At 49.1% G+C, this 12,873-nt stretch overlaps 2 protein-coding genes across 4 annotated transcripts; both read right to left on the reverse strand.

Annotated features, from left to right (window-relative positions):
• Positions 1–1,594: 1,594 nt before the first annotated feature.
• On the reverse strand, positions 1,595–3,061 carry IUM83_04878 (uncharacterized protein; the record flags this gene model as incomplete). Its single annotated transcript, XM_067928979.1, has 4 exons — positions 1,595–2,312; positions 2,442–2,460; positions 2,629–2,918; positions 3,027–3,061. The coding sequence occupies 4 exons, from the start codon at positions 3,059–3,061 to the stop codon at positions 1,595–1,597; spliced, it is 1,062 nt and encodes a 353-aa protein (XP_067796281.1).
• A 99-nt stretch (positions 3,062–3,160) lies between these two features.
• IUM83_04879 (uncharacterized protein) lies at positions 3,161–4,890 on the reverse strand (the record flags this gene model as incomplete). Of its 3 annotated transcripts, none has more annotated exons than XM_067928981.1 (6): positions 3,161–4,068; positions 4,235–4,330; positions 4,416–4,508; positions 4,571–4,645; positions 4,708–4,803; positions 4,863–4,890. In XM_067928981.1, 6 exons carry the CDS (start codon positions 4,888–4,890, stop codon positions 3,161–3,163), a joined length of 1,296 nt encoding a protein of 431 aa, XP_067796278.1. The 3 variants fall into 3 exon arrangements, with proteins under 3 accessions (XP_067796278.1, XP_067796280.1, XP_067796279.1); XM_067928980.1 differs by having other exon boundaries at positions 4,401–4,508; XM_067928982.1 differs by having other exon boundaries at positions 3,877–4,068; positions 4,149–4,330.
• Between the last annotated feature and the right edge of the window lie 7,983 nt (positions 4,891–12,873).

A 12,873-nucleotide genomic window follows, 5' to 3' on the forward strand; every position in this document is an offset into this window, starting at 1 on the left:
GACGTGTACCCGTTCAAGTCGCGGTCACTCAAGCAGACCGCGCCTGGGAAGCACTTCGTGCACTGAAAGCCCTCGGGCACAGCGCACGGCACATTAGCCTCCTCCGTAGCAACGTGAAGTTGCTCCAACATTCCACGCTTCGAGTACGTCTCGAAATGATCACGCGCTTGCTCAATCCGATCACGGTAAGCACTCGGCCTCTTGTTGAAGTTTTCAACAAAGGCGTTCCAGCTTTGACAAAGTGCATGCCATTCGGGCACTTTGCTGCGAGAAGAGGTCTTCTTGCTTTGAAACCATCGGGGCTCATGAAAGAGTCCGATGTAGTAATCGCGCCTTTGATGCGTTTCCGCATCAAAGTGCAGCTCGGCAGCCACAGCGTCATCTTTGATGGCGCTGCATACGTACAGCGGCACCTCATTCGGAGGTACCGAGTTCCCAAACCGGTCCGCGATCTCGGACGCGGACGGCATCCATGGATCGCGCGCTGCAGGTGCAGCGCGCGGAGAGCCTTGAGCTTTGACATCACGCGCTGCAGGCGCAGCGCGCGGAGTACTGAGAGCCCCAGCGGAAGCGAGTGGGGTATCGCTCTCAGTACGCGAACGCTTCGAACTCGAAGCGTCCGATTCGTCCCCTTCACGCGGGCGAACGTTCTTGGCGTGAGGGTCGAGCGATTCGCTCGACACTGAGTCTTTACGCTTTGAGGGCGAGTCTTCCTCGCCCTCCATGTCTTCATCGTCGTCGTCGAAGTCGACGACGTCGCCGTACTTCGCCTTCTGGCGTTCGAAGTAGTCGTCGATGGAGAGATGACTCCCCACCGACTTTGCGGACTTCTTCTGAGGCGCGCTCATCGTTGAATGAGCGCGGATTTCTTCTCCAAACGCGGAGAATTGACGAATGGTCAATTCCGAAGATTGACGTGCGGGGACCCCGCGCGTCTAACCTTAAGGGGGGATGGTGTAACGGGGTTACACGCACAAGTGGCTACAAGCCACTTGTGAATTTAACAGATAGGATATCTGTTAAAAGTTTTGGATACTTCCTCACCTTGGTGTAAGACACACCAATGGATACATTGAAGTGGACCACCATAATGAGTGGTCCACACATACCCAAAGATCCTATTGGTAGAAAGCAGCATCTTTCTACCAATCAGAGTCATCCATATTAGCGGGGCTCTGACAGCCAGCCGCTGTCAACCCTTTCATAGATGATAAACAGTTTTTAGCAGATTTTAGAGGAAGATCAATTTACAAGCAATACAGTTCTCATTTTACCTAATCTAAGTCACTTGGAATCCCTTCTTACTTAACTTATATTTGTGTATTCAAATATAATTAACCTAAGTAATTACTAAGTACTTACGCTTCCTCATACACGTTACGCAACGAGTAAGCTAAAGTAGTGAGTCAAGTTAGACCCACTACAATTGATGATATCGGTTTTCGAGTAAATGACACGGTGATCTATGACATCGATTCCTGCGACAGGAATATTATGCTACGCGGATTGATGCATTCTCCGAAGGACTTATGACAAAAGCGCGAATTATGACTTCGGCGATGCGGTATATTCAATCCGAGTCAATTACACCTACTTAGACCGTGCCCGAGTCATCAATGGCGGGTGTACGCTGACGCCGCGGCGGGGGAGCGACAGCTGCCGAATCGTCGCTCGACTGACCACCCGAATCGCACCCACCACTCTCGTCGTCAACTGCGACACGAGCAGGCTTCAGGGCGCAGAGTTTTCGCTTGCGCCGCGCTTGAGGGATCAATGTTCCGTCCTTCCAGTACTTGTGCCATATCTCAAAGCACGAAGTCGCCACCCCGTTGCTCGTATGCTTTACCTTGTTACACAGAAACACGCGCGATGCGAGCGCGTGCTTCGAGGAAGTCTTCAGCTTATATGGTGCACAGTAAAACGTCGTTTCCCCTCCACGCGCTTGATCCGCTCGCTTCAACACCGAGCAAACTTTGCACGCCCGCTGTCTGCGCTTCCGCGTTTCCCCGCCGTTGCCCTTCTTCCACTCGTCAGTCTGGACAGGTACATGGGCGGTTGTCGCTGTGTTGGCCTTTGTCGGCGTAGGCTGGAGGCCGTGATGACGCAGCAGTTGGTCCCAGTCGCTCGGTTGGAGCTGACAAAGCTCCAGGTGTAGCAGCTTCAAGAAGCTGACGTGCGATACTTTGCTCTTGCCATCGATGATGCGGCGCGCGTTGTAGGTGATGAAGGCGTTGATAATTGCAATGTCGATTAGGCCGAGAAACAACGACTTGTAGTATTTTTTGTAGTGCCTGGCCAGCTGAAGCGAATACCTGTTTTATAATACATGTTAGTCGTTTAGCTCAAAGTTGTATGTACACGATAAGAGAATTTGTCGCTGTAGGCGGAGTTGATCATGGACATCAACTCCGCCCATGAAAGTCTGGTAGTCCTTGACGAACCTTGGACACATTAATTCAGCTTGTTAGCCGGTAGTTGGAACACGGCGAACAATACGATCCGGCGTAGCACTGCCTCCCGCATCGAGCACAAATACCCCTTGGTTGTCACACCAGCGCGTAAATTGAACCTGAGGAACTTGACGCAACTTCGCAATGTGAAAGATGCCTCTCGCGATCCAAGCCGGACACTTGTTCGACTCCTTCCGCCCATTCTTCTTCTTCTTAGGTAGGTTCGCAGTGCACAGGCCCTTCTTGTTCGTCATGACAGTACCTACACTGTAGAAATTCATGGTCAAAAGTTGCATGGCGATAACAACCGAAGTGTAGAACCGATCGGTCACGATAAGGCGAAACTCGGGTGGACCAGTTGGTCCAAACACTTGACGAAGGCTTCTGACAACTGCTGCAGGACCCGACTTGGTATCGGGCGGAGTGCTGCCGTCTTGAGTTTGCCGCTTTCCGCAGTACACTTCGAAACTGTACAATACACGATAGATTTATTTAGTTAGCATGTATCAGACCCGTTAAGCTAACTTTGAAGCCAAAAAAAAGAGAGCGTGCCTTTGGGCACGCTTTCTTACTTACCGTATACAATATGCGGACTCGGAACAGCACAACATGAAGCGCTTGGTCCCCCCAGCGGTGTGGCTTATCCTTCATAAATATTCGCATCTTATTGAAAGGCGAGGTGGAGGGAAGCATCGCCTCATCAAAAACCATCACGGCTGGGGGAATGAAGTTCCTTTGGAACGTGTCTTGGAGAGAGTCAATGACCGGACGAAGTTTCCAGACGCGGTCGGTAGCAGCTTGAGCGTCCGAGTTGCTGCTGAAGTGAAGATTGCGCGAAAATGGTCAAATCGATCACGCGTCATAAACTGACCGAAGCAGCCACGTGGGATGGCTCCTTCGTCCGTGGTCTTCCAGTGATGAGCGAATTTCTCCTTGTTAGGAGCAATTGTCCGCGCAATAAGAAGACCAATAAAGATGCACAGATCTTGACCCGAAATTTCAAGCGTTTTTTGCAAAGTTGTCTTGATTTGTTGTGGGGTTTGCACTTGAAAATTTGGTTGCTTCTGCTGTCGGGCCAGTTGCTTGGCATGTTGGACTTGCACGCGCGCGTCCAAGTTCTCGTCAAAGTAGTCGTTACTCGCTCCTGCGATTTTCTCCAAGAGCTGGGGAATCACAAAACGTAGGAACGCGCCAAGAGCGGTCGATGCAGCATGTAGAGCACCAGCAGTAGGTCCCTGCTCGCCATTGTAGATACCAGGATAGTCTTCACGAATCCACCCACTGGGCCGGTCTTCATACGGCTCATCCATGTAGGGAATTGGCGTCCTCAGCTGGGGTACGGTCCACCCATCTACCCGCATGTCATCAAGTACGCATGTCGGCACTGCACCACGAGCCACGGCATCCATCCCACCAGCTGCATTGATCAGTGCGGGATCGAAAATGAGGTCGGTCGGAGAGTTTGTTTCGTCATCGGAGCTGGGATCCGGTTCGACCCAGTCGACTTCATCATCGTCATCGTAGACCGAGCTTCCTTCAATCCCGCCGTCGGAATCAAGCGCTGCGTAGTCGCCCGTGTCGCCAAGGCAGACAATGTTAGGATCCTCTGCAAAAGTGTCTAAAACAATATAACAATACACGTTAAGTTTGATAACATGTGTCATTATCGTGTATATACACGATACACATATCGAATACCGGAGGACTAGAAGCAACTTCGTCTTCCTCCGTTTCTTCGTAGAGTGTGTGCGTGCGAATAGGGGCCACCGATCCATTTGACGTACCGTCGCCATCCGGGGATGGATCAGGTTCTCCATCACTGCTGGCATCATCTACTGCAGCGACAAAGTCGTCGCTTAGGCTGCGTTGGGGTGCTGGGGCTAGAGACAGCGTGCAAACACTGGTTAGTTCCCACCGAAAACAGTAGCATTGTCAATATATCTCGCGTACCAGTTGTACACTTACCACCTTGCGAGCTTGCCGCGTTTTCTCCATCGCTCAATACGTGTGGCGACGTAGCAATCAACTCGCGGATGGGGACAGGGGATTCTGGGGATTCTACATAATGAAAACGATTGTTAGTATATAGAATAGAAGTCGCAAATGAAACCGCCATTTACCTGCAACTGTCGGATTGTAGGGGTTGTCACTGTCTTTGGTCATCGCTTGGGTCTGGGCTGCAAGTTCAGGCGGCTCTGTATGATACACGATAGTCAGCAGTGCGATTTGTGTCTAATACAAGTAATTCAGTGCGTACCCTTTGGTGTCTCATTGTTGCTTGCGGAATGGTTCTGGACCGCAATGGCGTCCGAGTACGCCTGGCTCTCCACCTGCTTCTGCCGCTGAAGCTCGTCTATCGACAAATACGACGCGTAAGGTATTGTAAAATATCCACCAAAACGTCGAGCTTACCGAGGTCCAGCCAATCCAAATACGCCATTAGCTCGTGCTCGCCGACAAAGAAGTCATCGCCGCGCACACCTTTCTTGCTCTTGCCGGGCTTGATGTAGAAGAATTCATTGGACAGGCCTGCTGGGCGCTTGGAGGTCCAGCCTGCGCGCTTGGGCTCTCTCCAGCGAGCTTGGAACGCCATGACGCGAGCGTTTGGCTGGAGCGAGGGAGATTTCGAACTGGACCGAAAATAAGTGGCGCGCAAAAGCACCTTCTACTTTTGATACGAATATGTGTCCCCCACATAAAGTCTTCGAGATGCTATATTCTTGAAGTTCACCTTGCTTGCATCTTTATGTAAGCCTGCGCACAACCCATGCACACTTGTGCAGGAACGATGTGCTGAACCCCATCCCTATTTGACGACAAATTTGTATAATCCCATACAAAAACTAAGTATAAAATTCCTGAACGTACCTTATACGACATTAAGCTTTTTTTTTCTTAACGTTCCTTATACAACGTCTCGGGTTGGGGGGGGGGTAAGTTCGATTTTATTATTATTGCATAATCTGTAGTGAAATTTTGCGAGAATTTCGATTATGGCATTGCTTTCACCCTACGAGGAGGTTAACACACCTAAAATCCATGTTTAATTTAAGTTCGCATGTACTTTTTGTGTCTTAACAATCGTAGACGATTCAACTGTTACTGTCATTTCGATACGGCGTTAAGTATCACTTTGTTTTGGTGGAGCTTTCTCTTCGATGATACTTCCAGTATCTTCATTTTTTCGCTCGCGACGACGTTTCTTGATTGCCTTGACATTCTCTTCTTGCTCCGGGGTTGGTGAAGCATACAGGCTGTCCGACTGAAACTCGGCAGGGACGTACTGGCGTATGGATTTGTACAACTGGGTAGCTTTTTCGGAGTTTACCTTTGGTCGTGGCAGTGCCTTCAAATACACCTTTAAAAGCCGCTCTGCATGATCTCGATCAACATGAACACTGTCATACACACGTCGCAAATCGTGACGAACCGGTTCGTCACTTGGAAGTGCCCTGCATTCCACTTCACCGGCGATATCGTCGCTCATTCTAAAGAGTTGGTACTTCTGTATCGATTTCACATTCTTGTACATGTCATCCACTACAAATTTGTAATCCCGGAATGCGTTCGCGTCGGCGACGTGGATGCATTTGTTTGAAGTAGGCGACTTTTCAACTGCATCCGGGGCATTCTGCCCCAGACTCGCTGACTTCATCGTAACCGCCTTCCTCAGCTTCTGATAGTGATGGTGACGTAGGCTCCCACTCGCTATCACTTGTAGAGACGACTTCGTCGTCGCTTGGGGTGCTCTCTCGTCCAGGATTCTCTTCTATCGGGGTGCGAACTTAAGGAACGATCGATGTGAGTGGCTGTGCAGCGCCAAAACACAAAACCCGCTTTTTCTCGGCTTTTCACTTATGTACGATTCGGGGCTCTGAATCTTCAATCGACTTTTTTGAAAAACCTCAAAATGGTGGATAAGTATCAATTCGTTTTGCGTTGTCTCATATGGTATGCCACAATAGACATTTTTTCCGTTGGTCGTTTTGCCTTGCTTGCCTCTCCTCCAGAATATTTTTTATCCTGGATGTCAAATTGCAATTTTACCAACACGGACTAGGCAACTCGTCAACACATAATTTGAGAACGTCAAACCCAAAATCCGAGACTTTGCGTTCCTTAGTACCATTCGTCGGCATCGTCACTGGCAGTATCAATGACCAGTACATGTACTAGCCTCTAGGGTTTCTGGTAGCGGTGGCCGAACCATTCTACGAACTCAAAACTTACTACTTTGATGGGACTCGAACCCACAACCCCCTGATTAGAAGTCAGATGCGCTATCCATTGCGCCACAAGGTCAACGTGCTATGACAGCCAACCAAAACAATCCTGTACATAGGAGAGGAACTTGGTGTGAAATACAGACCACGCGTTCTCCAAAAACACAACTTGTCAACGCCACACCACGAGGCTGCTTTGGGCACTGCACGACTGCAACCTGCAAAAGCCAGGAACAACAATTTACCAGCAGGCGTTGAGCTGGGCTTCCGTGGCCGAGAGTGAAAGAAATCGGTGAAAGCTACTGGTAAAATGTGGGCGATCAAACTTATTAACAATTGCAGTACTACATTCGCCACTTTTCACTGTTATGTGCGTGTAACACCGCCGTCGCCGCAGGAGCTTTTATTGCCAAACTGTTCCATCATACACGCGAGCTCCACCTTGCACTGCTCCAAGGTCGTCTGACGATCATCGTACCGCTCACCAGTCTTGATAATTGGAACAAAAGCATCCTCACCGCTTCTACCAGCTCTGGTCTTGAACGAAGCCTCGTGTGGGCAACATTCCCAGCATTCTGCATAATACCGTGCATTCTCGATGTCATCAAAGGTGGTCGTCATGGATTCTTCAGGGCCTCGCAAAAAATGTTGCACTCGATTGTTGTTACTGAACTTGGCATACGGCATGAATGGTTTGTCCAACTCTAAGAGGTCCGCCAATACAGTATGATATTGAATTGGATCCACCGTCTGCCACTAATAAAAACTGCAATTTAAATCTAAACAATAATAAAAATTGCCGCAATTTACATTGTATTGGTACAGAAATGATACAACTTCTATCACTTTACAGAGGGATACTGCAGTTGAGACCGCAATTTTCACAATCTATTGGTGCTAGCTGGGAGTTGAACATCGTCATCAACAGGTTCAGGGAACCCCAGGCGGCGCAAAACTGTCCTGATCTCGTCACTATCAAGATTAAAAACTCGGTTGATCGGCGATAGAGGTAGTGTTGCCAAACGAGCAGCTCAAACGGGGGCGGGGGGGGGGGGGGGGGATGATCGCACGCACACGTGGAAATAGATATCATTCCGGAGACGCATGGCTCTGTGGATTCGCCATAAAATGAGAAGGATCTCACGAAGATGGCGCCATTCGTCATGGACATCGCGGTCGGACGGGAACATCAGCAGCTTCCACCCCAGGGAGCATCGGAAATCTGGAGCCTATGGTTCTGCCACAAGACCTACACTCGACGAAGCAATGCGTAGTAGCCTCTATAGCCCGGCAGCCAGGGCGCACACAGTGTTGCGCCAGCGGTAATACTGCACTCAAATGACCCTGGCCTATAGACTGGACTAGACTTTCGGTGCACTTTTTACAAGTTTATTGCCAATAATTGGGTCAATGTTATATTGTATTGAGGTCAGTCTAGTCCAGTAATAAAAATTATATTGAAAAAACTGATTATTTATTGTATTGCACTATTTTTTTCCGACCTCTGCAACTCTTCAATTTGACTCTTTAGCCACTTCATGCGGTTGGAACTGGTCGCCTGCAATAACGCACAAATCTTGCCCATACTGTCACCAGTTTCCAAGTGGCTCGACAGCGTTTCAATAGTTTGCCGAAGCGCACTAGGGTCGTCTTGCTTCAGTTTTTTCATCAGCGCTTCATAGATGGTCTTGTCAGTACACTATATCGCTCACTCCCACAGCAACAAACAATTTTGCTCTTACAGAATTTCTTAGCTTCATCGCCATCTCCAGGGCCACTTTAAGTAGTGCTTGCTGGGCCTCTCCCGCTTGACGATTATCAATCACTCGAAGTGCAAGTTCCACGCGGGAGCAACCAACGGTTGAACAAGCAGTTTTGCCTGAGGAGCTTAGAAAGACAGGGTCAATTTCATTCCAGTCAAACGCGCGTGCAGGCGCGACGAGGGATGGAATCAGAGTATCATTATCTTCCACACCACCAAGAGAGGAACACAGCTCCGTGAAAAAAAAAGCGCTTCACCAGCGTATGGTTCCCAACTTTCAGCAGCAACTCGAAAAATACCAGGCACAATTTGCTGACCAACCAATCGGGTAAGTCTTCACACCGTTTCTTCTCCACTTCAAACCTCACTTTTACGCGGTCTAATAGTTCTCGAAGCATATTGGAATCGATTGGTTGGCGAGTGAAAAAACATCAACAGCGACATCCATAAGCAAAAACTTCACAGCATTCCTGACGTGTTAATAGGCCATATCACTATCGCAAACCTCGCATGCTTCGTACTCGTCGTTGGTCTTTCGTTGCCTGTGTGTCCGTTGCCTTTCTTGGTTTCGTGTGCCATCCATAGCTGAGAAAGCGATTGTTGGATAGGATTGAGGAAGTCGAACGCTTCTTGCATATTGTTCACTTGGCCAAGACACTCTCCGGCCGTCGTGTACCATTCTACACATTGCTTGCGGGCATACTCCACCCAACCTAGTTTTTGAATACTCTTTCCGTGGTTGATTTTGTGCGTTAGCTCGCTAAATAACACACCAGTTCTTGTCTTCAGCGGCGATTCGATTAGTCTCCTCCAAAGCGCCAAACATCACGCGGTCGACACCTTTTAACGCCCGAGAGCCGAGATCATAAGCGCTCTTGTAGGTATATTCGTGCGATAGTAGCAGAGCAAAAGACTTGTCTCTGGGGCCATGCTACCAATTGCCAAGTCTTCACTCAGTGGCTTGTTGGTTGCTCGTGCCAGGTGACGTTTTTTCGGTGGCAGACAGATTGAGTATACCAAAGCACGACGAAATCCACTAGTGACCTTCTCCAAAGCATGCTCGGCATCAGCATAATGCACTGCATAGTGCGGGAGGTAGGCCGCTGTGCCATCGCCCTTGCCAAAACCATGACGGGATCGTACTTCTCCACCTCGATACACCACCAAGCCACCGCCATCATGTAAACTCGGTGGCTGAACAATCAAAGGAGCGATCCGTCTTGCTTCTCCAGTCTTGGTGTTTCAGAAAATGACCGCCCTCTCCGTAAACGTGCAGCTTGCAGAGGAAACATTCCAAGTAGATGTCCTTGTAACCTAGGCGTTCCGAAATTGCGGACTTCATCTCGTCCATACATTTGCTCCACTCAAGGTTCTTGGGTTGAGCCTTTTCAGGCTCAATCTGCTAACTATTCCGCACTTCATCGTCAATCTTGGTGTCCATATTGTGACCGAAGGGGGACTTCTCACATTTTGCGATCAGTCTCCCAGCAACATTTTCGGAGAGAGGGACTGGAATGGGCCCAACACCTTCAACATACAGCCCCGGGGCCACGGGCAGTAAGTCAGCTTGCTCTCCAAACGAGTACCCTCCAGCATGCCCGTCAATACGCGCTTAAAGGTAGCGACACATTTCGTCCCGGTCGGGGCTGGAACGTCATCAGGTTTGCCTTCAGCACCAAATGGCCATTTCCCACTTTCAAAGTCCTTCTCAAACCCCATTCTTCTGGAACGGTCGCCATACAAATGGTCAGGATGTCCAGTCCAGTGGCATCCCTAGATCCATAATAGAAGAGGGTGGCGCGCGATTCAAAATGAAATTGAAAGGCAACAATTGGGCCGCCGGTGCGAAAACCTGAGCAACGATAAAATTCTCAATCGTAGTCTACAATAATCGTGAACTGCGTGGGCAATTAATGAAAACTAAAACCATTATTGATAGATGCAACGAGTAGTGGCGAGTTCTGCGAACATCTTGAATAGTTGCCGCTAAAGTGCACACATCAGCTAAATTCCAGCGTCGCGGTTCCGCGCTTAGCTCGAGCCGGAGAAGAGCTCATGGGACGTTCTTACCGATTGCATACTATTGGCAATCGGTTGGGAAGGATGCCAAAGAGCGCAGTTACGTGAGCGCACTGAAATAAGTAGCGTAGTTTTCCACGATGGCAGTTCTCGGGTCGTTCGTCGGCAACCCGTTCCGAAGCCCCAGGGATGCTGCTCGGGTCGTTGCTGGCAGCCATCCGTGCCATCATCGGGCCAAAAGGAAAGGGTGGGGATGCCGTTTACAAACTCGAAGTTGATATGGAAATGTTAAATCACTTTTCACAGGGGTGTATGCTGAAGTTATCAACTTTTACTCCTCGTTGCTAGGTGGAGATCGGATCAATGGGTTGGCAACAAAGCACCTAGTTCATCGGATGACACTCTCTTTCCCTCTTTAGCCGCTCTCTTATTCATGTCCGCAATAAAATAAGCGGCGTAGTTGTCCACGATTGGGTCGTCCGCGTTCCGAAGCCCCAACATACTTGGGATGCTGCGAGGGTCCTTGTTCTTGAGGATCCACGAACCAAATTGCGTCTCCTGCAAGTTCTTTCCGAGTGTCGCTAACTTCGGGTTCTCCGTGAGAGACTGAAACAGTTTGGCCACCTCTGCTTCGGAGTTCGTGGTCTTCAGCAGAAAGACGTAAACTTCACCATCATGCCAACCATGGCCCCACTTCTTGGCTCGATACATCTTCACATACTTGAGCCATTGCAGAACAGTCGGGTTGTCTTCAAGCTTAACTCCGGCGTTTGCTAGGTGTAAAGAATTGAAAACCTGCTTCGGGTTCGTCCGATCCCTCAGCCAAACCTTGTTCGCGAGATTCTCAGCAGATGGACCGGCCTTCGACAAGAGCCCCGCGAGCGTTGACACTCCCGGAACACCACCTCTCTCCTCGTCGCTGATTCTCAAAGCCCTTTTTGGGAATTCCTTGTCCGTAGCGAACAGTAGCTGGTCAGCCACAACAGATTTGTCGGGATGCGCTATTGCCGCAGCTTCTGCGTGGAGTGCTACAACTGCCAGCCATAGCACCACAAATTGGAAGCGCATTACTGTTGGCTGGCGTTTGTTTTGTGAAGGCTCGGTAGTGTCGTGTCTGCAGGGAAATCGATGACACGCTGGGGGGAGACGGCGAGGGTCCCAGAAGTTTAGCCGTAGTGTATTGCCAAAGGTAAACAGCAAAGTGAAGAGGACACGAGGTACAGTATTGTGCGTCAGTAAGGGACGGGTATACAATTAATAGCCTGTGATACTCAATAGGTCCGGTTCGCCGTCCAGGTGTAAATACCGCATAACAGAACTCATAGTTCGCAGATATATCATAATTCGCACCTCGGACTGACCAATCACAAATCGGCGACGTTATATATAATCCCTTAATTTTTACCTTTAACTGAAGGTTACAAATTCCATCGCTTCAAAACCAGTCAATTGCGGCTTCACAATTGGATTTCGCACCAATCCACCACCTTGCTTCACAGCCTCCAGCCACCAAACGTGCCTGCTAGCATGCCTCGTACCGGAAGGAAGCGAACCACGGGCAATGGCTCTAAACCTAAAGTGTACCAATGAGTGACCTAATTTTTGGGTGGTCTTTTTCTTGCAGGTACGATCTTACGATTTCGACTCACCTTGGGTGCGAATTATGAGTTCTGTTATGCGGAATCAGGAACTGGGGACGAGCAATTAATCAGTCCATACACCATACTGGTAGTCTATCAGTGGTAGATAACGTTTCATCTCACGATGAAACGGGTCGAATCCTCCACAATCTGCGAGTAGAGAAGTTGCCGCCAAACACCACGGGCAACGTGCAACCGATGGAACAAGACATTATCCATTGTATCAAGAGGCAAACTATCGCAGAAAATCCTTGCTACGGATCGCTTAGGCGAAGGAGTAGATAATCCATACAAAGTCGACCTCCTCACTTCTCTAATGTGGTACGAGACGGCTTGGAGTCAGGATAGTCCTGCGACGATACTACACTGTTGGAATCATTCGGAACTTGTCAGCAAACATGAAGTATATACCTCACTAATTCAATAAAAAATTATATACTTTCGGAATGTATATAAATCAGGCGTCCCTTATTGACGCACAATACTGTACTCCTAGTGCTGCGGTTCCTTCTAACTGGTGACGCCGCAGCTACTGTAATCGAAGTTGTTGTTAGCTAGTCATCAAGTTTGTCGTTACGGTGCATAGGATTTCTGGCTGGTCATCAGCTTTACGTTATACACTCCTGGCCAAATTAATCCGGCCACCCACACTTTGAAGCGTAACTCACTCAGTTTTTACGATCTGGCGCTGTGCTTTGGGTATGTTGTTCCTGACGTAAGTATTAGTACGGGGTTTGTGCTACCAACGCAGTTTTTGTGGTTTGAGAGGTAGCTCCTAT

Source organism: Phytophthora cinnamomi (assembly GCF_018691715.1).
Source record: "Phytophthora cinnamomi strain GKB4 chromosome Unknown Contig17, whole genome shotgun sequence".
Classification (NCBI taxonomy): domain Eukaryota; phylum Oomycota; class Peronosporomycetes; order Peronosporales; family Peronosporaceae; genus Phytophthora; species Phytophthora cinnamomi.